We start from the raw sequence: 21,367 nt of genomic DNA, 5'->3' as shown, positions 1-21,367 counted from the left end.
AACGCTTTGCTGACCGCTTGGGCAACCCGGTCGGCTGGTCCCCCATTCTGCTTACAACTGCGTACATGTGTGGTGACACTACTCTGTGGACCGCAATCCTCGGTAGAAAGTTGCTGTCCTGCAAGCAGCAGTCTGCACACAGCTTGAGATCATGGTGAACTTGAGCACGAGCTTCGTTCAGTTGAAGCTCAGGCGGGTCAGGGGGCAAGCCTTAGTCCAGGCAGGCGGGCCGTTGCCGCACCGGGGCACTGACTGGCGATTGCGCAAGCAAACCTGCTCATATGCGCTCGCCCACTTGAAAGCGCGGGACGGGACGGTCCGACATGCCTGACGGCATGTGTCGCTGAGGGCGTGAGCTGATGCGCGGTGGCCAAGTCGGCCGCATGCGCCGATGCGGGCTCTTCTGCGGATGGGCAAGGCAGAGAGGTGACAGAGGTCTACGTGCAGGGAGGTTGGAGGGTGGGTTGAAGATGGCCGATGCTAGTATATATCTTCATGTCCGCTTGGATCCCGCTTGCGCTGACCTTGCTTGGTCTTGCTTCCCTGCGATTGGCACGTAGTTATTTAAAGTATTAAATTTCCCGGGATTTTGCACAAACTTCTCTCAGACAAAGTGCCTCGTCCGGGTCAACTCCTCGCACATGGCCGACTTCTGGATGATGTCAGTCAATCCAGCTTCGGATGAGTTCGGGAAGACAGATGGGCAAAAAGACAAAGGGAACTAGTGGACACGTTAGCTCGGCCGTGACAAGACTGTGTGGTTCGCTAGAGCCCTGGAAGATTAGCAGGCTTTCAATCTGCCCCCATCATGGTCATCGGAGGATGAAGGTCGCTGGTGATGGCAGTACTGCGTGTGATTGGCGGAGCATCACAGGTCTTGGTGGTGCGGGCATCAGAGGCGCCAGGCCCCCCCGGGGCGGTGACATCAGCACCCTGCGACTGGCTGATGAGCCGCCTGTCCGCTGATGGATGACTGTGCCGGTCGGTGCCTCGGATCTGCCGCGCCCGCCCACCCACTAGAGCTGGAGCTGCCATCATCACCTTCCCCCCACGAAGCGCCTCAGCAGCCACTTGCTTCCACGCGCTCCGCCGGCGCCTCAACGTTGCTGCGGCTCCGTTCCATACCACACTTTGCCAACGCTGCTACGTCTCCTCCCGCCGCCCCGCGACGTCTTTGATTCTTGCAGCCGCATACATACATTGCACTACGTCTACCAAGTACTACTTTGTCGCGCCGTCGCGCCGTTTGGACATCTGCCGATCGATAATGGGCCTGTGAGCCTTTCCTCCCCGCCGACCCCCGAACCCCGAACCCTGCAGCCCTTTGGCGTTGCATCTTGCCGCGACGACAATGGCATCGCAGACGCCGACGACGCCGGCGCTGCCGTCTGCCGCCGTGCAATCCATCACCGCGCCGCGACCCCCCGACGCGCCGCGACGATGCTTCATCTGCCTGACGGACGAGGACCCCTCGGACCCCCCCGGCTCATGGGTCGACCCGTGTCCCTGCACCCTCGAGGCGCACCAGGACTGCATGCTTTCGTGGGTCACCGACTGCGAGCGCTCCAACAAGCCGCTGCTGTGCCCGGTGTGTAAGTCGACCATCGAGCTCGAAGGGCCCTGGGACCTCGTCGTCGCCGCCTCCGACGCCATCCAGAGCCGCTTCACCCGCGCCAGCCCCTTCCTGCTCTTCACCGGCGTCTCCATGGGCGTCCAGTTCAGTCTGCAGATGTACGGCGCCCTCGCCCTGTGGACCTTTGCGGGCAAGGACAGCCTCATGCGCTTCATGCTGGGGCCCGAGATGGTCATCGACGGGCGTGCATCGGGTAATGCCCGCTTTATCAAGGAGCGCATATGGAACGCCCTCGTCATGATGAACATTGCCCCTACCCTGCTCTTTGGCAAGCTGCTTCCCGGCCTGAGCAATAAGGTTTTCCTTCCGGCCGCGTCCGTGGTGAGTTCGGCCCTTCGGCTGTCGGTGTCGCGAGAAAACCCAAGCTGACCTGTGCGCCACCAGTACGGCATGTACCACGTGATGCACGAAGACGACTTTATGACGTGGCCGCCTTCGCCCCAGCTCGCCATGGCCATATTCCCATATATCCGCTCCGTCTACTTCAACCTGTGGAAAGAGTTTGCGCTCCCGTACGAGATTAAGCTTAACAGGCAACTCCTCGGCCTACCCGCGCCGCAGGAGGGACAAGACCAGGCTCAGGGCCAGAATCAGCACGCAGCCAACGACAACCAGCGCAATGCGCAGGACCGCAACGCAGATGGGGGTATCGTCGGCCTCCTGCAAGCCGTCCTCGACGCCCTGGACCCAGATGACGACCAAGGGCACCCCGCGGGCGCCAACGACATCAACCGCATCGAGATCGTGCAGGAACCGGCCGAGGGGCTAGAGGACGGCCAAGGCGCCGAGATCATGGTGGAGCTTCAGATTGAAGAGGTCGAGCTGGACGAGAACGGTGACCCGGTGGTGCAGGAGCAACCGCCGAATCCTCTGGAAGACGAGGAGCCCGAACCTCACCCGGGCGCGTGGGGTGAAGATGCGCCGCAGTTGCACGCCGACCAGGAGCTGGCTGCGCTGCCGCCCCTCGACAACGACCAGGGCGACCAGGACCAGAACCAGGGCGGCCACGAGGTGCCCCAAGCGCCACCCCGTCGGATGGGTCTCTCTGCGATCCTGTCCAACGTGTCCAACGCCATCGTCGGCGCGCTCATCATGCCGGGCATCTCTTACGCCATGGGCGAGGCACTGCGGCTGGTGCTACCTAAGGCGTGGACAACTGTCGGCCCGCGTAATCCGTGGTCGCGGTACGGCATGGTTGGTCGGCCGGGCCTGCTGCAGCAGCAATGGGGACGAAGCCTGGTGGGCGGGTGCCTCTACGTGGTACTAAAGGACGTGGTGCGCGTGTACACAAAGTCGCGCCGGGTGGCGGCTATGGGCAACCGTCGGGTGAAGAACGTCGACCGCCGACGGAGAGACAAGTGAGGCGGCCGGGACACTCGTGTCCCAAGTTCTTGTTTCTGCCTGTATTGATGTTGGAGTCGTGATCTGCGGGACACTCGCTGGGAGTTTTTGGCAATAGGCAATAGACGGGCAAGCGCAGCACAGCACACGAGCAAAGCGTTTTTATATAGTTCAGGTGCGCGTCATCTGATGACCTTGATGGACAGTTGGTCCCTGTCCGGCCACGACACTAGGCTGAATAGAAGGACTCTACTCTGAGGATCCACGATGCAGTTATGGGTGCGGACTCCTGTGAGCACTACACCATATGTGTCTACAAGGACATTGGGGCAGATAATCTCGAGCAGTGGTGGCGGCGGCGATTTCAAGTACAGATATCCCGTCTCCGCGACTCGCAAAACAGGCCCCCTTCTAGAGCTTCGAGCCGTGTTCCGTGCCGCCCTCTTTTCTCAACGGGAGCAGCTCAAACTGCCGTACCGGCACGCCGAGAAACTGGAAGATCTGATGGAACCTGAAAATCCCCCCCCAGCACGTCAGTCAGTGATCTGTGTTGCCGGCCAGCCGAGTCTTGCAAAGGTTATATATATGTAGATTGCTCACCTATCGCTCCCAAAGAAGGGCTCCTTGCGGCCCTCGTTGTCTTCCGTGACAACCATCCACGGCACGCCAAACGACCCCGCGTCGTTGATCCCGCGCGACGCGTCCTTGAGCATGGCCTTGTACTTTTCGGTGGCCTGGCCGGCCATGATGGCGGTGACGTCGTCGCCGGAGAATAAGGGCGGCGGTGCGGATAGGGCGTCGTGACGCTTGTTGTTGGGGGCGGCGGTGCTACCCGCGGTGCCCGTGTGAGTTCCCGCGCCGTCGAAGCCCGAGGGCAGCTCGCGGAGGACCTCGGCCAGGACGGGCTCGTCGCGGATGCGGCGCCGGGGGAGGGTCCAGAAGCAGTGGAAGAGGTAGTGCCATGTGGTGTGGTATGCGTGGCGGGGGTGGTGGTCCTTGATGTAGAGGAGGGCGCGGCCGGCCTGTGTTAAGTACATAACGTCAGTATTCACGTCCCCTCACTCAACTCACTCACTCGCTCACTCTCACACGCAAACAGACTTTCTCTCTCTCTCTCTTTTCCTCGGGCGCGTTCTACGCCGCCCGCTCCGTAGTGCGCTTCTAGGGAGTGGCGAGCAGTGCCAGTTCTCTCCATCACTCACCTTTTGCGTCCAGCCCAGCTCCAGCAGGTCCCTCAGATCCTCGGGCACCGCAATCTCGGGCTTGCCAAACGCGGCCTTTGCGCGGCCCGTCTCGTAGTCGGCGAGGTAGTCGCGCTTCTGCCTGCTCACGGCCCAGGGCGGCGTGTTGTCTATACAGCCCGAACGGAACCGAAATAACGGTGTCAGAATGGCAAATCCACAAGGAAGCCACCCCCCTACGAACAACACGGGGGACGCGGGCGGGCGGGCATTTACCCTCGCGCACGCGTGCCGGGGGTGAAAGAGACTTGCCTGCGCCGGACTGCACCACTCCGGCGAACACGGGGTGAAACCTAGAAAGGAAGGAGAGTTAGTTAGCCATGGGAGACTGAGAGTCAAGGGTCGCGACGGTGCGTGACAACGACAACAACAGCATGAAAAATGTGAAGGATGCTCCGCAACCGGCTTTTCCGACTTACTCGACTTCAACGCCATGGTCCCTCAGCGTGTCCAGGTTCCTGACGAGATAGTAAAAGGCCAGGTAGCTGTAGAAGGACGCTTCATCACGTAGCGTCAGCATCCAGAACATTCGATAACAAGGAGGGGCATGAAACATTGGCACTTACAGATGTCGATGTAGCAGTCTATTTTCCCACCCATCTTGACTACTGGCAATCACCTGATAAATTGCTATCGTAGAAGAGTCTCGATAAACGCAACCCGGGGGCAGATGAGCAGCGGACGGGGATGGAAAAAGTCCTCTTGGCACGAGTCGCGGCTGATGGGTGATATATAATAGCCTGTCTCACGCCACAGCCGAGCTAGGGCTGACGGTGAGATGAGACGCAGAGGTCACGAGCAGAAGCTTACGCCGGCACCTCGGCCGACGACAATAATTTCGGGCGCGAATAGACTGGCTTGTCTGAATCTTCATTTTCATTAATATACCGTAAAAATAACTCTATACTGCCAGCTGCGTCGTCTTGCTGGACTGAATGTACTGCTGGTACTTTTGCAGGTGCTTGTCGACCACGCCGCCAGCGCCGGCGTAACGCTCGACCTGCTCGGCGCAACGGCCGATGAAGAGCCTCGCGTCCATGAGGCCATCGACCTCGCCCCAGATGGGTTTCTGTAATGCCATGATCAGCCGGAATGAACACAAGAGACAAAAGAGTGGCATGGACTCACGAAGAACTCGGTTCTCTTGATGCGCTCAATGAGGTCGTTGCTGCCACCCTCCATCTTGACGTGGTAGGCGGCCTCGCGCGACAGCAGGCGAATCTCCTCGTGGGCAACCTGGCGCGAGGCGCCGTGGTTGACCATGCGGATGAGGATTTCCTCGCTGGCCATGTAGGGCAGCTCCTGCATCAGCTGGGAGTTGATGACGGCGGGGAAGACGACGAGGCCGTCGCAGACGTGGTCGAGGCTGGTGACGATGGCGTCGGCGAGGAAGAACATCTCGGGAATGTCCATGCGGCGGATGGCGCTGTCGTCGAGGGAGCGCTCAAGCCACTGCGACGAAAAGGTCTCGCTGAAGTTGGACGAGATGTTGCTGAGCTTGCGGCCCAAGCTGCAGATGCGCTCGGCACTGTTTCTATTAGCACCAGGCGCGCACGATGAAGTCGAGGGGGATGCGACTCACGTCATGGGGTTGGACTTGAACGGCATGGCCGAAGAGCCAATCTGACCAGCAACGTGAGGCTCGTCGAGAACCTTGTCGTGGCAGAGGTGGCGAATGTCCTGCGATTGTCAGTATGCGTTCCCAATCAGGTACGACGAGAGGGCAACGAACAGTAGCGACGCGGGTCGCAGTAGCGCCGAGCGCAGCCAGGGCGTTGGCAACGCGGAGATCGACCTTGCGGGTGTAGGTCTGGGTGGAGATGTCGTAGCAGCCCTGGAAGCCGCTCTTGGCGCACAGCTTTTCGTTGAGCTGGTCGACCTTGCTGGCGTCGTTCTGGAAAAGCGCAAGGAACGAGGCCTGCGTGCCGGTCGTGCCCTGGGCGCCGCGGAACTTGAGGCCCGAGCGGACATACTCGATGTCCTCGAGGTCGAAGACGAGGTCCTGAAGCCACTGGGCGGCGCGGCGACCGAGTGTGATGGGCTGCGCAGCCTGGTAGTGCCTGTAGCTTTCATGTCAGAGCTCGAGAATCGGCCATGGGGGGGCGCTGCGACGGGGGAGGTGACGCACGTGAAGCCGAGAGTCGGGAGGTCCTTGTACTGGACGGCGAACTTGGCTAGGGAGCTGATGGCGCGGGCCAGCTTGGGGAGGAGCAGGTCCATGGCATCGCGGAGGAAGATGAGGTCGGCGTTGTCGGTGACCTGGGATGGTAAGTCATGTGGACGATACGACGGAGAGGGGAGCGTCGGGGCGTTCGTACTGTCGTCGCATGTCAGTCAGTCAGTCTTCCAGGAGGGGAGTTGTTTTTGTCGGTATTTGAGCCACCTACCAAAGCAAGAGGTCGCGCCGAGGTGAACGACGCCCGCAGCAGCCGGGGCGTCCTTCTCGAGGGCGTGGATGTGCGCCATGACGTCGTGCCGCACGCGCTTCTCCTCATCGGCGGCAACCTTGAAGGCCTCGTCGCTGACGACGAGGTTGGCGCGGATGGCGTCGAGGGCCTCGTTGGAGATCTTGTCGACACCCAGCTCCTGCTCGGCCTCGGCCAGCCAGAGCCAGAGCTGGCGCCACGTCGTGTAGCGCTGGCGCGGCGTGAAGATCTTGCGCATCTCGCTACCTGCCCGTCATGCGTGCATCCGTCAGTCTTGCTGGCTTCCCAATGCCTGGCTAGGCCGGGGGTTGGACGGGTGGATGGATTGGGTGTGGACGTACTGGTGTAGCGAGACACCAGAGGGGTCTGGTACTCGTCAAAGGCGGACATGGTGACAGCAATCGGCGGCGGCGGCCAATTGACGGATTTCTAGAAAGGATGGAGTGTTTGAAGGCGGATGGTGTCGTAAAGGTCTCCAGCATTCAAGGGAGCTCAGCGAGAATCGGACGGCAGGCACCCCAATGGCAAAAAAATTCAACCCCACCACCCCGCCATTTGCAGCACAGATACGAATAGCAAAACGATCAGCTCCAAATTGGCGGGGCAGCACACTTTGCCCAATGCCGTCCCCGCCAGCCCGCCGCATGGGGCCACTTGCACCTTATTGCAGCCCGATTTCACCCGCGTCTGTCCCATCATCCATGATGTATCGTGTAAGTGCAAGGCCATTTCGAAACACCAGCTTTCACAGTCAACAACAGTACAAACAGCCCTAGTAACTGTATTAAAGAGGAATTACTGGTAGTGGCTACCCCGGCTTCATATGTGTGATAGCCAGGTAGGCTGGGGCGCCGGGTGCTTCTGGGCGTAGCGGGACCCGATACAGAGACCTCAACACAGCGAGACTGACAAGAAAAAGTCTGGCCAAGAGTATTCATGTTACAGCCTCTCACCTTTGTGTGCGTTCTTCAAGTTCGGTCCAAGACCACCTTACCGCGGACCACCACTTGAACAATATTACGGTCGTCTCCCGTCATGATAAACTTCTCAAACATGATCCGCAATGAATCACCAGCCTGAAGTGGCGCATTCACACCGCCCCGGGACTCGCGCATGTCGACAAGGAGCGCATCAAGCTGCTTGCCGGGCACAAAGTCTCCCACGGAGTCACCAAAGCCGACAACTCGGGCACCGCCTCCCGTGGCCATGTAGAAGACTTCCTCCAAAGAGAGGGCACCGCTGCCATCCTTGGCGTCCATGAAGTCGCGAGCGAACGAGGCGATGAGCGCATGGCGCATGGCATTGAGCATCGACGACGAGTAGCCGCCGCCAGAGTCCGTTCCCAGACCGACCGTGATGCCCTGCCTCATGAACTCGCGGATCGGCGCGGCCATGAAGCCCCCGCCGACCGTCATGTTGGCCGTCGGGCAGTGAGCCACGCCACAGCCGAGGTCACGCAGGCGCCGGATTTCGTACGGCGTCATAATGGTGCAGTGGGCGAGGATGGTCCGAGGACCCAGCAATCTATAGTGGTGGTAGAGGTCGGCCTCGCTGGAGAAGTCAGGGAACAAGGCCCGAGTGCCGCGGACCTCTTGCTCGGACTCGTTGAAGTGCGTCTGGATCGCCATATCTGGGTGCTCAGCGGCCATGGTCCCTAGCTCAGCCAGGAGCTTGGGTTCACAGGAGATGGCGAAGCGCGGCGTGAGCACGGGGCGTATCATGCTGCCGCTGGGATCGATTCTGCGAATGTGGTGGATGCAGTCCCGCGTCACGCGAACCGAGTCTTCGACGCTGGCATCGCGGTAGTAGTCCGGGGAGCCCCGATTCATGTTGCATTTGCCCACCAGCGCCCTTTGGCCCTTGTCCAGGCAGATGTCGGCGAGGACCTGGGTGGCCTCGCCGTGCAGAGAGCCGTAGTAACTGGCCGTCGTGACCCCCTGGCGCAGCATGCCGTCGACGAGGGCGCTGTAAGCCGCTCCCGCATGCTCCAGGTCCTCGTAGCGCGCTTCGTTGGGGAACGCCGTCGACGACAGCCACTCGAGGATGTGCATCCCCTGCCCGAGTCCGCGGTGCATCCACTGAGGAGCGTGGTTATGGGTGTCCACGAAGCCGGGAATGAGGAACTGGCCCGGACAGAGCTCCACGAGACGGCAATTGTCCAGATCCAGACCAAGCGCGGCAAGCTTCGGGGCCACGTCTTGTCGACTCACGCCCGCCTCTAGGCTTATGATGGTGCCGTTGGCGTCGACCGCGAGGAGCGCGTCCTCGAGGATAGTTAGGTGCTCTGGTTCCGTGGCGTGGATGATGACACCATGGACCGCCGTGGGCCGACGATCTTGCTCTGCCATATTGACCTGCGGGCGCGGTGCCCCAAACGTACTCGAGCTACGAACGAGCGGGGAGACGGGAATTGAGGACGCTGAATGAAGCGCGATAGCTAAGTGATGTGACGCGTGCGTTGCGATGCGGTGGTGATAAGCCACGAACAACAGAAGCGCAGCCGATGAAACGTCAGTCAAGTCGCTCTCGATCAGTCGGCTCGCGCTGACGGGCCAAGTCGATCTGCAGACAAGTGCCGACCGAGAGCTGCAAGAGCTAGGCGCCTAATGCGCGCCTGCATAACGAGCCGGCGTGTCAGCCAACCACCCGCTAGACACTGACTTTGGGCAACTCGGCATTGGCACAAAACGGAAAGGGTTGAGGGGCAGCTGTCGTTTGGAGATGTATCGAGGAAGAGGGGAAAAGAAACCCATCCCAACCGAGCAGGTGCGCTCCCTTTTCCTCGCCACCGCCCGCAATGGACTGAATCAGCCATATACCCAGCTACCTCCCCACGTGCCGTATTTCGAACCATCGCAGGAGGGGATACGAAAGGAGCACGGAGATCACGGTGAGCTCATCCCCAACATCGCCGCCGTGGACACCTATGGGCTTTGCGACCGGCCCCACGTACTGTAGACGCAGGTCAGCAGGCTTTGGCGCGCGTTACGTAGCATTGGACGGACGGATCTTACCCAAGTCTGGTCCATGCCGAGGAATGAAAACCCGATACCAATAAGAAGTGATGCAGTTCCGGCGAGTCCCCACGGCAGCCGCTGGGGATCCTGCCAGGCCGTCAAGTCGTAGCCACCGATGCGCGGCCGGAACCAAAAGTGCTCTACGAACAGGATGGCGGCAAAGGCCAGCGTCCAGTAGCCCAGCATCGAGAGCAAGTTGTTGATGATGGTCTCCAGGACGTTGCGCCCGCCGTACGCGAGCCCAAATGTCGCGAGGGACAGCACCGTGCACCACGCATACCGCGGGACGGCGACGAAGTGACTGCCCAAGAGTTGCATAGATAGCGCGCTTGAATAGATGTTGCAGACCACGTCCCCCACTGTCGAATACCGAGTAAGTACAAAGACATTGATGACGACCAGCTGCAATGGGATGTGGCCCGGCGGGTACTCACGGAAAGACAAGACGAACAGCACACAGGCAAACTTAGCCCAGGCCGTCGGGGGAGACATGACGGCGAGTATGAGCGACCCGACACCCCCTTCTGCGTAGATGGCACCCAGCTGCTCGCTGCTGGATATGATGCCGCCAAAGTAGTTGCCAAGGATACCGACAAAGACGGTGGGCAACACGATGCCGGCGTAGGTCAGTCCAAAGACGAGCCAGGGACTCGTGGATGCTGGATAGTGGATGTAGTAGTCTCCAGAGATCGGACACCACGAGCAGCATACGCCGAATATCACGGCAAAGTAGGTTAAGCACGCGCCGCTAAAGTCGAGTCCGATGCCGACGTCGTATCCAGGAGTAGGCGAGAAATGCGCGCTCGCCTGGCCGTACAGGACGCACAGGAGGACCGACGCCGGGAGCCAGGCAAAGCGCTCAAAGTGGTGGATGGCGGCGTACCCGAAGAAGGACACGGCAAAGGACACGGCGACGACGACGACGATTCCGACCGCCAAGGGGAGGCCGCCGCCCGAGACGGCGCGCAGCAGCTGGCCGCCCACGATGCTCGCAATGGTCGCGTATCCAATGTTGACCACGACGTTGAGGACAGAGCAGAGCTTTGCGCCCCAGAGGCCCAGAGAGTAGCGGGCAACTGCAATCTGGCGCAGGCCGGTGGGCGGGCTCAGAGTCGCTGTGAAGGCGGGCACGGCGGAGCCCACGATGGTGGCCGTGATGGTCAGGACGATGGACACGTTGACTGAGAGGCCGAGTATCGGGCCCAGCATGCCAATTGGTATAAGAGTAGGGCTGAGGAGCACGGAGAACCAGAAGAGAAGCATCTGTTTGGAGAGCGACATCAGCGGGGGTCGAGTTGTGATGGTGCTTGCACCCAGGTGTATTGTCTCTCACATTCAGTCTCTGAGGAGGCCGACGCTGCTCGTCAGGAACTCGCTCAATGCCCATGGCCTCAAACGCAGAGAGCTTGTCGATGCGGCTCTCGAGGCCAACAAGAAAGCGTAGTATCGCGTTGCCATCGCGGATGGCGCTCACCTTCTCCCCGCCAACGCCCGTAACCTGCCCGACGTGAGTGTCTCGCGCCGAAACAGAGTGCATACCTTCCTCCTGACGGCGCAGCTTGTCGCTCTCAACAGGTTCGTTCATCGTCGGCATGATTGTCCAGCGCACCGCGATGGGTCTGCTGCGGTGTGTCTACTTGAGCAGACCAGGTGGCTTCGACCCTTGGGTGTGTCTTACCTCTCAGCAGAGCGATCGGCCTTTGGGGCCGTTACATTGCGTATAAACTAGACATGAATCACAGGACGGCGGGCCGACCACTACTCCGCGCGGCTAGATTGACTCACTTTAGTAGATTGCAGCGCCTGTTGAGAATGCGATCGGGGGTGCTGGCCGCTATGGCGGTCTGGCAACCAGAAGTGCGCTTCGAATGAGAGTCACACCAGACTCAGGAAGCTTAGGCTTGTATATCAAGCTGTTGGCAGGCTCGCCTCATCGCCAAAGCAGCACTGCACACGGCACTCACTCCTTGCCTCCTGTGTTATTGAATGGATGGGAGAAGGCTGGTACGTATTCTAGCTGAGTTGTTGCACCTTCAGTTACCGCTGTGCGAGATCAAATGCTCGCAACATGACGCAGGCGACGACTCTGGTTCAGCAAACCGACAATGATCTTTGTGCGAGGAATTGCGAGATCGTAGTTCCAAGAGTAGTCATCTCTAATAGCCCACCTAAGGGCCCGTATTGCTCCTCTCTTTCTACACAAATACCCTCTCTCAACAACCAGCCCCCATGTCACTACCATATCTCAAACTCCAGGATGAGTGATCAGCGGGCGGTCGTTGCCCTGCTCCCTGACATCTGTAATGCGCGACGAATGATGCAGAGTGTCACCGTGTCCGTCGTCAGAAAATTGATGTAGGTACGGCTCGTGGGACAATGACAGAGTTGGCGGCAGCTGAGTAGAATACGGCTCGTACGCCACATCTCGAGGAACACGATTGTTCCCCGACTCGCCCCTGCCGCCAAGCGATACCATGGCAATGTCGCCCTCCTCGGCCGGGTTGTCGTAGTCGAAGTCGCGCTGGCCGCGTAGGGCGTTGGTCCGGCTCGCCATCCCGCCATCGTCATTGTCAGGCGCGCGAGCAACGGCAGGCTGCCTTTCGACCTGCACGTAGCGGTGGCGCGTCCACGTCGTGACACGCTGCAGGATCCCTGGCTTGGCCGAACTGATCGGGCCGTTGCCTGCTCCCGCCGCGGCTTCCGCTTCACCTTTGCTGTCGCTGAACGAGGCAGCGCCGACCATAAGGGCGCGTTTCTTGGCTGCTGGACCAAGGCCGTTGGTGCGTGTGCGACGAATTTCCAGGGTGTACAAGATGGATGTAATCAGGGACAGTGCAAAGGCAAAGAAAGGCAAGTATACTACCTTCCCTAGCTCGGCGGTGATGCCCAGACTGCCCAACTCTGACGTGACAGCGCCCGCAGTCCTGCGAGCTGTGACGAGGGTAACAACAGCATCACTCAGCAGAAGACCTGTCGCGATCCACGACAGAGCCGCTGCTGAGACTGCCAAGGTGCGAAATCGACTGCCCAAGCCGGACAAAACCGCAGCAAGAACCAGGAATACAAAGGCCAGGATGAACCCAACGCCCATGAAGTACGCTGCCTTCTTGTAGGTGTCAAAGCTGTGGTTGAAGTCATCCGAGAGGTTGATAGAAACCACTGCGGTGTCGAGCTTGAGCGCTGTCGCTGCGTTGAACCACGAGCCGACCTTGAACGAAGAGCACGTTGTCTCGGCGATGACGTAGGCGCAGGTCGTGTAGACATGTACTGAATATAGAGAAGCGAGGCCAAGGGACTGCGCCGTGGCAGAACTACCGGTGAGATCGGCACCTGAGATCTTTTGTAGGTCCTGAAGGAACTGCGACGAGGAGAGTTTGGATGGTATTGTGAGCGACCCGACGTGAACCTAGATTTGCAAGTGTCGTTAGTCCACGGAAGAGGCTTGCCTGGCAGTCCTACAAAGGCATTGCGGAGGCAGTGTCGCGTTGGCGACTGACCTTCAACAAGGCGAGGTCTTCCAGAGCCCCGGGTTTGTTGCCGGCAACGAAGATCAGAATAATAATAATGATCGTAATCAGTGAGAGTATGTAAGGCACGCCAGCCAAGGCAAGACGCCCAATTCCCTGGGCCATGATGCTGGCTCCGAGTTTGTCGGGGTTTTCAGTAGGAGTTGCGCCGGGTATAAGAGGAATGCATCGACGAAACGCCCCTGCACTGAACTCTGCGCACACCCCAGGCCGCAAGATGTCTTCTTCGACAAGTATTGCAGCCTCTTGCACGAGGCTGCTAAACGGGATGAGACTGGACCAAGCAAAAGTTCAGCCTGCGAAAGCGCCACCAGCGGCTATATACGGTATGTTTTTGTATCGGATTCGCCGAGCCCCATCAGGGAACCCTTGTTGTTTCCCCAGACCGCGATAACGTGCCTGCCACCGGACCAGTCTCCTTCCGTTTCACGATTCAAGCATCTGCGGCACAGCGCAAGGAACGCGCAATTCACTCGACCAGTCAACAACGCCACCAAGCTAAACCAGTCTACAGCAGCAGCGCGCGCCCTGGCGCTTCATGCTGACGTGAGGGACTATAATATCCAGTCTGACCTCTTTTTCCCGCCATGGACTCTTAAATGCGCCAACTAACTGGCGCCACAATTGCGGTGGATCCGGAAGCAGAGATAGCCGGCATGGAATCTTCGCTGCCGGAGGCTGAGCTGCGATTTGTAGGCGTACCTTTCCCCGGGTCTGGTCCCTGAATGACTCCGTCGACGAGCAAGTCCCCAATGGCAGATGTGCCGCACAGGGCAGAACAAAGCTGACAGGGGCAGGGGTCAGGATTCCAGGGAGACCTCGGCCCCGCGAAGACCAGGGAGCCTCAGAGTGAAGCATCTCGGGAGAAGACTGAGCCGGCGGAAACCCTGCCATTTGCCAACAAGACTGCCTATAGAGACATGACATGCCGCGTTTCCGGGCCCACAAGGTGGCCGAAACTTGTAAGGCTGCATGCGCGATCTGTCACTGGTGTGAGCTCACTTCCACAAATAGATGATGGTCTCGTTTCTCGCGCAGGGTCCAGGAAACATTGACATGTTAATAGGCTTGTTAGCTCCCCTGGCGGCGAAATTGTGTGTCCAGCGTGTTGTCCAGCACTCGTGACGCATCTCTTGAGCCAATTCTCCGCGACATACTACCGTCTGGTCTGCAGCAGGCGCAAAGTGTTCGAAAGACTGGAGCCTGCAGGTTTCGTTTCTGCGCACACACATCATGAAGCTCGCGTCGGCTTCGCTGGCTGCGTTTGCGCTGCTGGCGGGGGATCTGGTCGATGCGGCCAACTGGGACGTGACGGTGGGCAAGGGGGGCAAGCTCAAGTTTGACCCGGAAACAATCACCGCGCGGACGGGCGATACGGTGACGTATCATTTCTTCTCAAAAGTGAGTGCAATCCCGCGTTTCTTTCATGTTTGTTCGAATGTCTGTCAGCACTTTGCGTGACGCTGGTCTTTGGAGAGACACCAGAACGAATACAACTCGTCAATTGCGCAAACCAAGTAGCCTGGAAAGAGACACCTGACGTTAAAACGTCGTATAGAACCATACAGTTACGCAGTCGTCGTTTGACAAGCCCTGTCAACTCCTCGAGAAAGGCGGCTTCTTCTCCGGTTTCACGCCGACCACCTCTGACAGCGTGGAGGCGCCGACTACCTTCACCATCACCGTCAACGATACCAAGCCAGTGTGGGTGTACTGCTCACAAACCACCGGCAACCACTGCCAGAGCGGGATGGTCCACGCCATCAACGCGTAAGTCCCCTTTGACAACCCTCGGCGGATGTGTGCACAATAATACATGCAAGCAAGGCACTAACAATGGCCCTACCGCCGTAGACCGATCACGGGAAACACCTTCGATGCGTACAAGGAGAAAGCCAAAGGCGCGCCGACGAGCGCGTCCCCTGCAAATGGCCTGCCTGTGGGCGGCACGCGAGTGCTGCATGTCGAAGTTGGCCTGAATGGCCTGGCCTTCACGCCTAACAACGTCACCGAGCTGCCTGGGACTGTCGTCGAGTTCAGCTTCAATCCCAAGGTATGTCACCTACTCTGGCCGATCTTTCCAGCTGGTGGGTGGTCCGTGTGGTAACGTGAAGTCGTCCAGAACCATTCCGTCGTCCAGTCCAGCTTCGGCAACCCGTGCCAGCCGCTTGACGGAGGCGGTTTCAGCAGCGGCTTCATCCCGACATTGTCACCCAATCCTGGCGTCCAATTCCAGATCGTCATCAATGACACCAAGCCCATATGGTACTATTGCGCGCAGACCACTGGCAACCACTGCCAGAGCGGCATGGTCGGCAGCATCAACGCGTACGAACCCCCTCCGATCATCGCGGACTGCGATTGGAGAGATTTGCAAAGCTTGGTGACTGACGGTTATATATGTACAGCGCTCTCACTGGGGACAAGACGTTTGACGCATTCAAGATCATCGCCTCAAAGGCAACGCCCCCGAGCACGATCCCTCCCCAGGCGCCGATTGGCGGTTCCCTCAGTGTCAACGGCAGCGTCATCACGTCACTGAACGGCAATGTTCTCGAGCTCACCGCCTGGAAGGACTACATCTCGCAAATCCCCAAGCCCGGCGACAATGACCAGTGGATGATGGGCGCAGCGGGCGGCGGCGCCATCGCCAACTACAACTGGGGCAACAAGACCCTATCCGACGATGCCACTCGTCGATTGCAGCTGCTGCAGTACATGGACAACGCGCTGCTCGTCTACTTGACCACTGGCGTCGGTAAGCTTACCGACGGTGAGTGGGAGAACGTCTATCCTCAGACCATTGTCAGCATCTTCGAGTCCATGGGAGCGCAGGCCTACTTCCATCGCTCGACGGCCAGCGACATCTTGCAGAACTTCAATAAGACCATGCCTGCTGTTTGTCAATACAACTGGTCCGGCTCTTTCGTCGACGATTACGTCCAGGCCGTACTCACGCTGATCATGCTGGAGATTGGTCTCCTCCTCGACACCGTGACGACGGCGTCTTCGACGGACCCCTGGCTGGCGCCGTGCCTGGCGTCGGCCATTGGGGCCAAGTCCCGCATGGCCGGCGTCATCGGCCTCATGCAGAACCACACTGCTGCACCGGCACCACGCGAGGTGGCTCTCTCTCCGAACCTAGTGTATTCCTACCTCCAGAAGAACTATATCCACTCCTGCCCGTCTGAGACCGCTCTGCAATGGAACACGCCGTTGCCCCAGTTGGTCATCACCGGGCGGGTCAATGATCCCGCGACAGGTCGCCTTACGACGATCCAGGTGTCTCTTGACGAGAGCGACAAGGAGCGCTACCTCGCGTTTCTTGGGCCGTGGGGCCAGGTTCTCTACTCGCCACTCAGCAAGGATGGGACGGCCGAGGTGCCTGTCGATCTCTACGCCTACGTATGGGTCGTCGCGACGCATGAGAAGGACATGACGCTCCGTGACTTATACAGCAGCTCACTCGCGGGACCAGAGATGATTTGGGTGTCTAAGCCTTGAACTAGGTTCGCCGGCTCTTGAGTTGTTTTTGATTTTGGCAAATGTAATTATCAGGATCGCGGGGAGTCTGGATTCTAAGGCTTGGATTGGGACTGCAAAGGGAAGCGAAGCATCGCAACTTATACATTCAAAACATTACCCCGGGCCAATTCACGAACGTGCTGCAATTATTTGGCAAAACGCCATCTTCAGCCTCGTGAATACCCATAATTCATTTACGTCCACGCTGTAGCGACTTCCTTTGCCGCGTTTCGTTTCGCAGTTCAACATGGCGCACACAGTTTGTTGACAAGTTCTCAGACTCACTTGGGTTATAGCTGTCGATGAAGCCAGCTGTCGGTGATGCCCCGGCTAACTGCCCCCGGCTTAATGTTCCGGCGAGCCATACCCGCCACCACCTGGTGTGCATATTCGCATGCGATCACCAGCTTTGACATAGCACGAAGCTTTCCCTCCGACATTGATGACTTGCCCATTGTGTCGGAGCCAGAGGTTCTCACCCCTTGCACCTGGTAGCCCGCCAGCCATCCCGTAGGGCTGAAACACGCGTCGCTCGGAGAGGATTCCAGCGTGCATGTCAATCAGGAACTCGATCTCTCGGTTGACACCCGCGCCGCCTCTGAACCTGCCTTCTCCTCCACTACCCCTGCGGAGGCTGAACTCTCTCAGCAAGACGGGATACCGACGCTCCAGAACCTCCGCGTCCGTTATCCGCGTGTTGGTCATGTGGCAGTGGATGCCGTCTTCACCTACCCACCATGGCCCAGCACCGCTGCCTCCTGCTATGGTTTCGTAGTACCCGAAGCCGTTTTTCTGGGCCAAGCCGAAGGTGAAATTGGCCATGCATCCGTTGCTCGCCGCACAAACCTCAAAGGCCTTCAAGATGACGTCGACAAGACGTTGGTTGGTCAAGCCGTTGCCTGCTGCCACGGCTGCGTCTTTGGATGGCTTGAGAAGGCTCCCCTCGGGGATGATGGCGTTGACCGGAAGAATGCATCCTTGATTGAGTGGAATCTCCGCGTCGACAAGACAGCGCAGCGTGTAAATGATTCCCGCATTGCAGACTGCCTGAGGGGCGTTCCAATTGCCTGGGAGGTTCAATTCATCAGTTTCGTCTCTGAAGACTTGGGTTTCTCTGAGAAGCGTACCATAAGCTTGCGGACTGGTTCCAGTAAAGTCAAAGTCCGCGCTACCTGTCTCGGGGTCTATCCTGATTTGCAACTTTATCCTTGATCCATCATCCATGAAGTCTTCTGCGTCAAATACGCTCCGCTCTTTTTGGCGCGCAATTTTCTTGAAGAAGTCTCTGACGGCATTCTCGGAGGCCTTTTGGACTTCATTCATGTACAGCTAGTGGAGGAGATTAGTTCCTGTTCAGAGTAAGCCGACACGAACGTACCATGACTGTGTCTAGTGTATACTCCTTGATCAAGGATGCGATCAAGTTGTTCCCTTTCTGGTTCGCAGCAGCTTGGGCTTTGATGTCCGTGACGTTATCTTGGAATGACCGCGCTCCCTCGCAGCCGGGGTGTCGACTTGGAGCCACCACCATCGCCTCGTAGAGTAGTTCTTCCTGGAACACTCCATTTTCGACAATCTTCATGCTCTCAATGATGGCCCCTTCTTCCCAAATCTCTTTCGACATTGCTGGCATTGACCCGGGCACGATGCCACCCACGTCCGCATGGTGACCCCGTGATGCCGTCCAGAAGAGCACTCGCTCCCCATCTTCATCAAACACTGGGCTAATCACCGTCAGGTCAGGAAGATGAGCGCCGCCCGCAGCTGGGGCATTGCTCAAGAACACATCTCCTCTTCGAATATTCCCCTTCCAGTGCTCAATCTGCCACCGCACCGAAAAGGCCATACTGCCCAACATGGCGGGGACATGGGGCGCATTTGCCACGAGTCCACCGTCGGCTGAAAAGATGGCACAGCTGAAATCGAGACGTTCTTTGATGTTGGTGCTCACTGATGTCTTTTGGAGCGCACGGCCCATCTGCTCAGCGATGCCCATAAACCGATTGGCGAACACTGACAGCTTGATGGGTTCAACTACGGCGTCCGAGTTTGCAGCGGGTGGGTTGTCGACGTCGATAACAAGCATAGAGGAAAGGGCTGTGGCTGCCGCATTGGGCGTGACGACTATAGTTTGTGTCTGGTCAATGATCACGGCCGGTCCACGAACCACGTCTCCGACGCCGAGGTCGTGTAAGTCGAAGACAGGTGCATCTACCAGCCCTGTGTCGCCGAAGAAGATGCTGGTCGTGTGCATGGACTTGGCCTCCCGAGTCTGCTCAATCGAATCCATTTCACGCAAACCCGGTGTCACAACCGACGCGGTCTTTGCCGTTGTCCGGACTCTTACATCGTCAATAATTATTTGTCGTCCTGTAGGCGTGAAGCCGAATTCCTGATGGTGCTCTGCGATGAATTTGGTGGCAAAGTCCCACGAGTCAGTCGGCTTCTCTGTCATCAAAGACGTATCGCTTCCCTCATATCGAAGATTGAGAAAGTAGCTCGACTCCATCTTTGTACAAGTTGGGTCCATTTCTCGGATCGATTTGGTAGTCTGCTCTCTCAGGTCGTCAAACGTGGATCGTACAGTGGACTGTATTGGGGAGGCAAGGATCTCCGCGCAGGGCTTCCTCTCCTCTTGAACCGTGTCCGCCAGCGCCATACCATACGCAGACAAAACGGACGAGTATTTGTGTATTGCAACCCTATTGATACCGAGCGTTCGGGCGATGTCGCAAGCATGCTGACCACCAGCGCCCCCAAACGCGGCAAGAATGTGGTCCGAAGCAGCGTGGCCCTTGGCTTCTGTCAAGGCACGTATTGGTCGACACATGGTCTCGTTCGCAACGGTGATGAACCCGCTAGCTACCTCATGGACACTGAGCGTGGTGCCTTCGTCCCGGTTGATCTCTTCAGCCAAGGCGCTTAGCTTGTCATATGAGGCCTGGTAATCGAGCGGCTGATCTTGAGATGGCCCGAAAATTGAGGGAAAGCGATCCGGAAGGATCCGACCGAGTACCAGATTAGCATCTGTTATTGTTGCCGGACCACCTTTGCGGTAACATGCCGGTCCCGGATGTGAGCCTGCACTTGCAGGACCGACAGCCAGGATACCTTTCTGCCAGGACAGAATGCTGCCGCCGCCGGCGGCAACAGTGTTGATGTCCAGCTGCGGGACTTGTACAGACACTCCCGCCGTGGTGGACTCAAAGATATGTTCCAGTGATCCAGAAAACCGAGAGACGTCTGTCGAAGTACCCCCCATATCAAATCCGACCACCGCTCTCGGATTTTCGGGCAAGTAGCATGTTCGGGCGTATCCAATGACTCCGCCCGCTGGACCTGACAGAAGTGCTCGAAGGCCTGAAAGCTTAGACGGGTGTACCAAGCCGCCGTCGGACTGCATGATCCTCCAGTTCACGTCTCGGAGGCTGTCTGTATCAACTCCAGCCCTGAAGCCTTGAAGATACTTCTGTATCTCCGGGGTCAGATACGCGTCAGTTACGGCTGAGTTTGCTCGAGACAGCATCCTGATGGCCGGTGACAGTTCGCTGGAAACCGAGATTTGCGTGAAACCAATCTTCTTGGCCTCTTCCGCTATGGCCAGTTCATGGTCCGGAAAAGTGTATGAGTGCAGCAAGCATATTGCCACACTGCGGAAACCCTCAGCGAACGTCTCCCCCAGCGCTTCCTTGGTAAATTCTAGGTCGAGCTTCTCAACGATGCGAATTCTCTCGCCAGAAAGACCAGTGACTACTTCATCGCAAGCCTCCTGTGAGGAGCCATTCGCCGCCCTTTGTGGTGGATGACCTGGCGGGACTAGCTGGATATCGTCCTTATCCCCCCTCCTGTAGGACGTCGAATCGTGCAACGTCACACGTTCAGGAACCTCAACAACTTTCGAGTAAAGAAGCTCGGGCCTTTTCACATCTAGCGCGAACATGTGCGGACGAGATTGGTTTCCGATCTTGAGAAGATCCTGCCCATTTTTATCTCAGGGCCAGGTCTCTCGCCGGAAAGGACAAGTTCACTCACCCGAAATCCCCGCGTGATGAAAAGGGCAGTGCGGGCACCTTGCCTCTCGAGTAATGCATTCGTTGCCACCGTGGTTCCCATGCGCAGAGATGCTGGATGTGAATGAGTAATGAGCAACAAAACGAGTAAAGTGACAAACCTATGCAGCTCATATTTAGGGGTACTCCTCGTGGAACAAGAGTTCCGGTAGCATGCGCGACAATGCGTCGCAAGGCTTCGATCGGAGCATCGTCGTAGTTTGTTGGATCTTTTGACAAGAGCTTAAAGACCCATTCAGATCCATCCGCGTAAATGACGACAACATCTGTGAAAGTGCCGCCACGGTCTGATGGAGTTGTGTTAGAGATGGATCGTAATTGGCACCCGACCTTTACACCTAGCCTACCTATCGATACCTTGATATCACCCCTTGCTGTAGGTCTAAGTGAGCCCATATTGAGATCTGGGGCAATTTTGCTCTTGGTATGTGAGTGGTTGGGTTTTCTTGAGTCACTAACTTCCTACTCCAGAGCCCGCACACTTCAATGTTGTATGGCGACTTCATATGCTTGCGTCCTCTATGGGGCAAACATGAAGATTGTTCTGTATCAAGGAAAGGCGACCATGGACGCCGGACACGGGCTCC

At 58.1% G+C, this 21,367-nt stretch overlaps 8 protein-coding genes across 8 annotated transcripts; 2 read left to right on the top strand and 6 right to left on the bottom strand.

Moving 5' to 3' along the window:
• Positions 1-1,351: 1,351 nt before the first annotated feature.
• Positions 1,352-2,995, top strand: PLICBS_006854 (uncharacterized protein; the record flags this gene model as incomplete). Its single annotated transcript, XM_018320233.2, has 2 exons — positions 1,352-1,954; positions 2,018-2,995. 2 exons carry the CDS (start codon positions 1,352-1,354, stop codon positions 2,993-2,995), a joined length of 1,581 nt encoding a protein of 526 aa, XP_018180130.2.
• A 390-nt stretch (positions 2,996-3,385) lies between these two features.
• PLICBS_006853 (uncharacterized protein) lies at positions 3,386-4,815 on the bottom strand (the record flags this gene model as incomplete). Its single annotated transcript, XM_065601074.1, has 6 exons — positions 3,386-3,485; positions 3,575-3,996; positions 4,177-4,325; positions 4,432-4,508; positions 4,635-4,713; positions 4,782-4,815. 6 exons carry the CDS (start codon positions 4,813-4,815, stop codon positions 3,386-3,388), a joined length of 861 nt encoding a protein of 286 aa, XP_065457146.1.
• A 301-nt stretch (positions 4,816-5,116) lies between these two features.
• On the bottom strand, positions 5,117-7,031 carry PLICBS_006852 (adenylosuccinase ade13; the record flags this gene model as incomplete). Its single annotated transcript, XM_018320232.2, has 7 exons — positions 5,117-5,284; positions 5,344-5,743; positions 5,798-5,895; positions 5,948-6,275; positions 6,344-6,532; positions 6,599-6,887; positions 6,983-7,031. 7 exons carry the CDS (start codon positions 7,029-7,031, stop codon positions 5,117-5,119), a joined length of 1,521 nt encoding a protein of 506 aa, XP_018180129.2.
• Positions 7,032-7,609: 578 nt separating this feature from the next.
• Positions 7,610-8,989, bottom strand: PLICBS_006851 (uncharacterized protein; the record flags this gene model as incomplete). Its single annotated transcript, XM_018320231.2, has 1 exon — positions 7,610-8,989. One exon carries the CDS (start codon positions 8,987-8,989, stop codon positions 7,610-7,612), a length of 1,380 nt encoding a protein of 459 aa, XP_018180128.2.
• A 475-nt stretch (positions 8,990-9,464) lies between these two features.
• PLICBS_006850 (uncharacterized protein) lies at positions 9,465-11,252 on the bottom strand (the record flags this gene model as incomplete). Its single annotated transcript, XM_065601073.1, has 3 exons — positions 9,465-9,593; positions 9,656-10,921; positions 10,992-11,252. 3 exons carry the CDS (start codon positions 11,250-11,252, stop codon positions 9,465-9,467), a joined length of 1,656 nt encoding a protein of 551 aa, XP_065457145.1.
• A 651-nt stretch (positions 11,253-11,903) lies between these two features.
• Positions 11,904-13,290, bottom strand: PLICBS_006849 (uncharacterized protein; the record flags this gene model as incomplete). Its single annotated transcript, XM_018320229.2, has 2 exons — positions 11,904-13,064; positions 13,156-13,290. 2 exons carry the CDS (start codon positions 13,288-13,290, stop codon positions 11,904-11,906), a joined length of 1,296 nt encoding a protein of 431 aa, XP_018180126.2.
• A 1,128-nt stretch (positions 13,291-14,418) lies between these two features.
• PLICBS_006848 (uncharacterized protein) lies at positions 14,419-16,689 on the top strand (the record flags this gene model as incomplete). The annotated part of the gene is made up of 5 exons (XM_018320228.2): positions 14,419-14,586; positions 14,744-14,955; positions 15,040-15,238; positions 15,308-15,513; positions 15,594-16,689. The coding sequence occupies 5 exons, from the start codon at positions 14,419-14,421 to the stop codon at positions 16,687-16,689; spliced, it is 1,881 nt and encodes a 626-aa protein (XP_018180125.2).
• Positions 16,690-17,055: 366 nt separating this feature from the next.
• Positions 17,056-20,650, bottom strand: PLICBS_006847 (uncharacterized protein; the record flags this gene model as incomplete). Its single annotated transcript, XM_018320227.2, has 3 exons — positions 17,056-17,777; positions 17,838-18,039; positions 18,089-20,650. The coding sequence occupies 3 exons, from the start codon at positions 20,648-20,650 to the stop codon at positions 17,056-17,058; spliced, it is 3,486 nt and encodes a 1,161-aa protein (XP_018180124.2).
• Positions 20,651-21,367: the final 717 nt, after the last annotated feature.

The sequence above is a fragment of the Purpureocillium lilacinum genome (assembly GCF_023168085.1).
Source record: "Purpureocillium lilacinum CBS 284.36 DNA, scaffold_5, whole genome shotgun sequence".
Classification (NCBI taxonomy): domain Eukaryota; kingdom Fungi; phylum Ascomycota; class Sordariomycetes; order Hypocreales; family Ophiocordycipitaceae; genus Purpureocillium; species Purpureocillium lilacinum.
The sequence above is the reverse complement of the archived record's forward strand: the minus strand, read 5'-3'. Positions and strand labels throughout refer to the sequence as shown.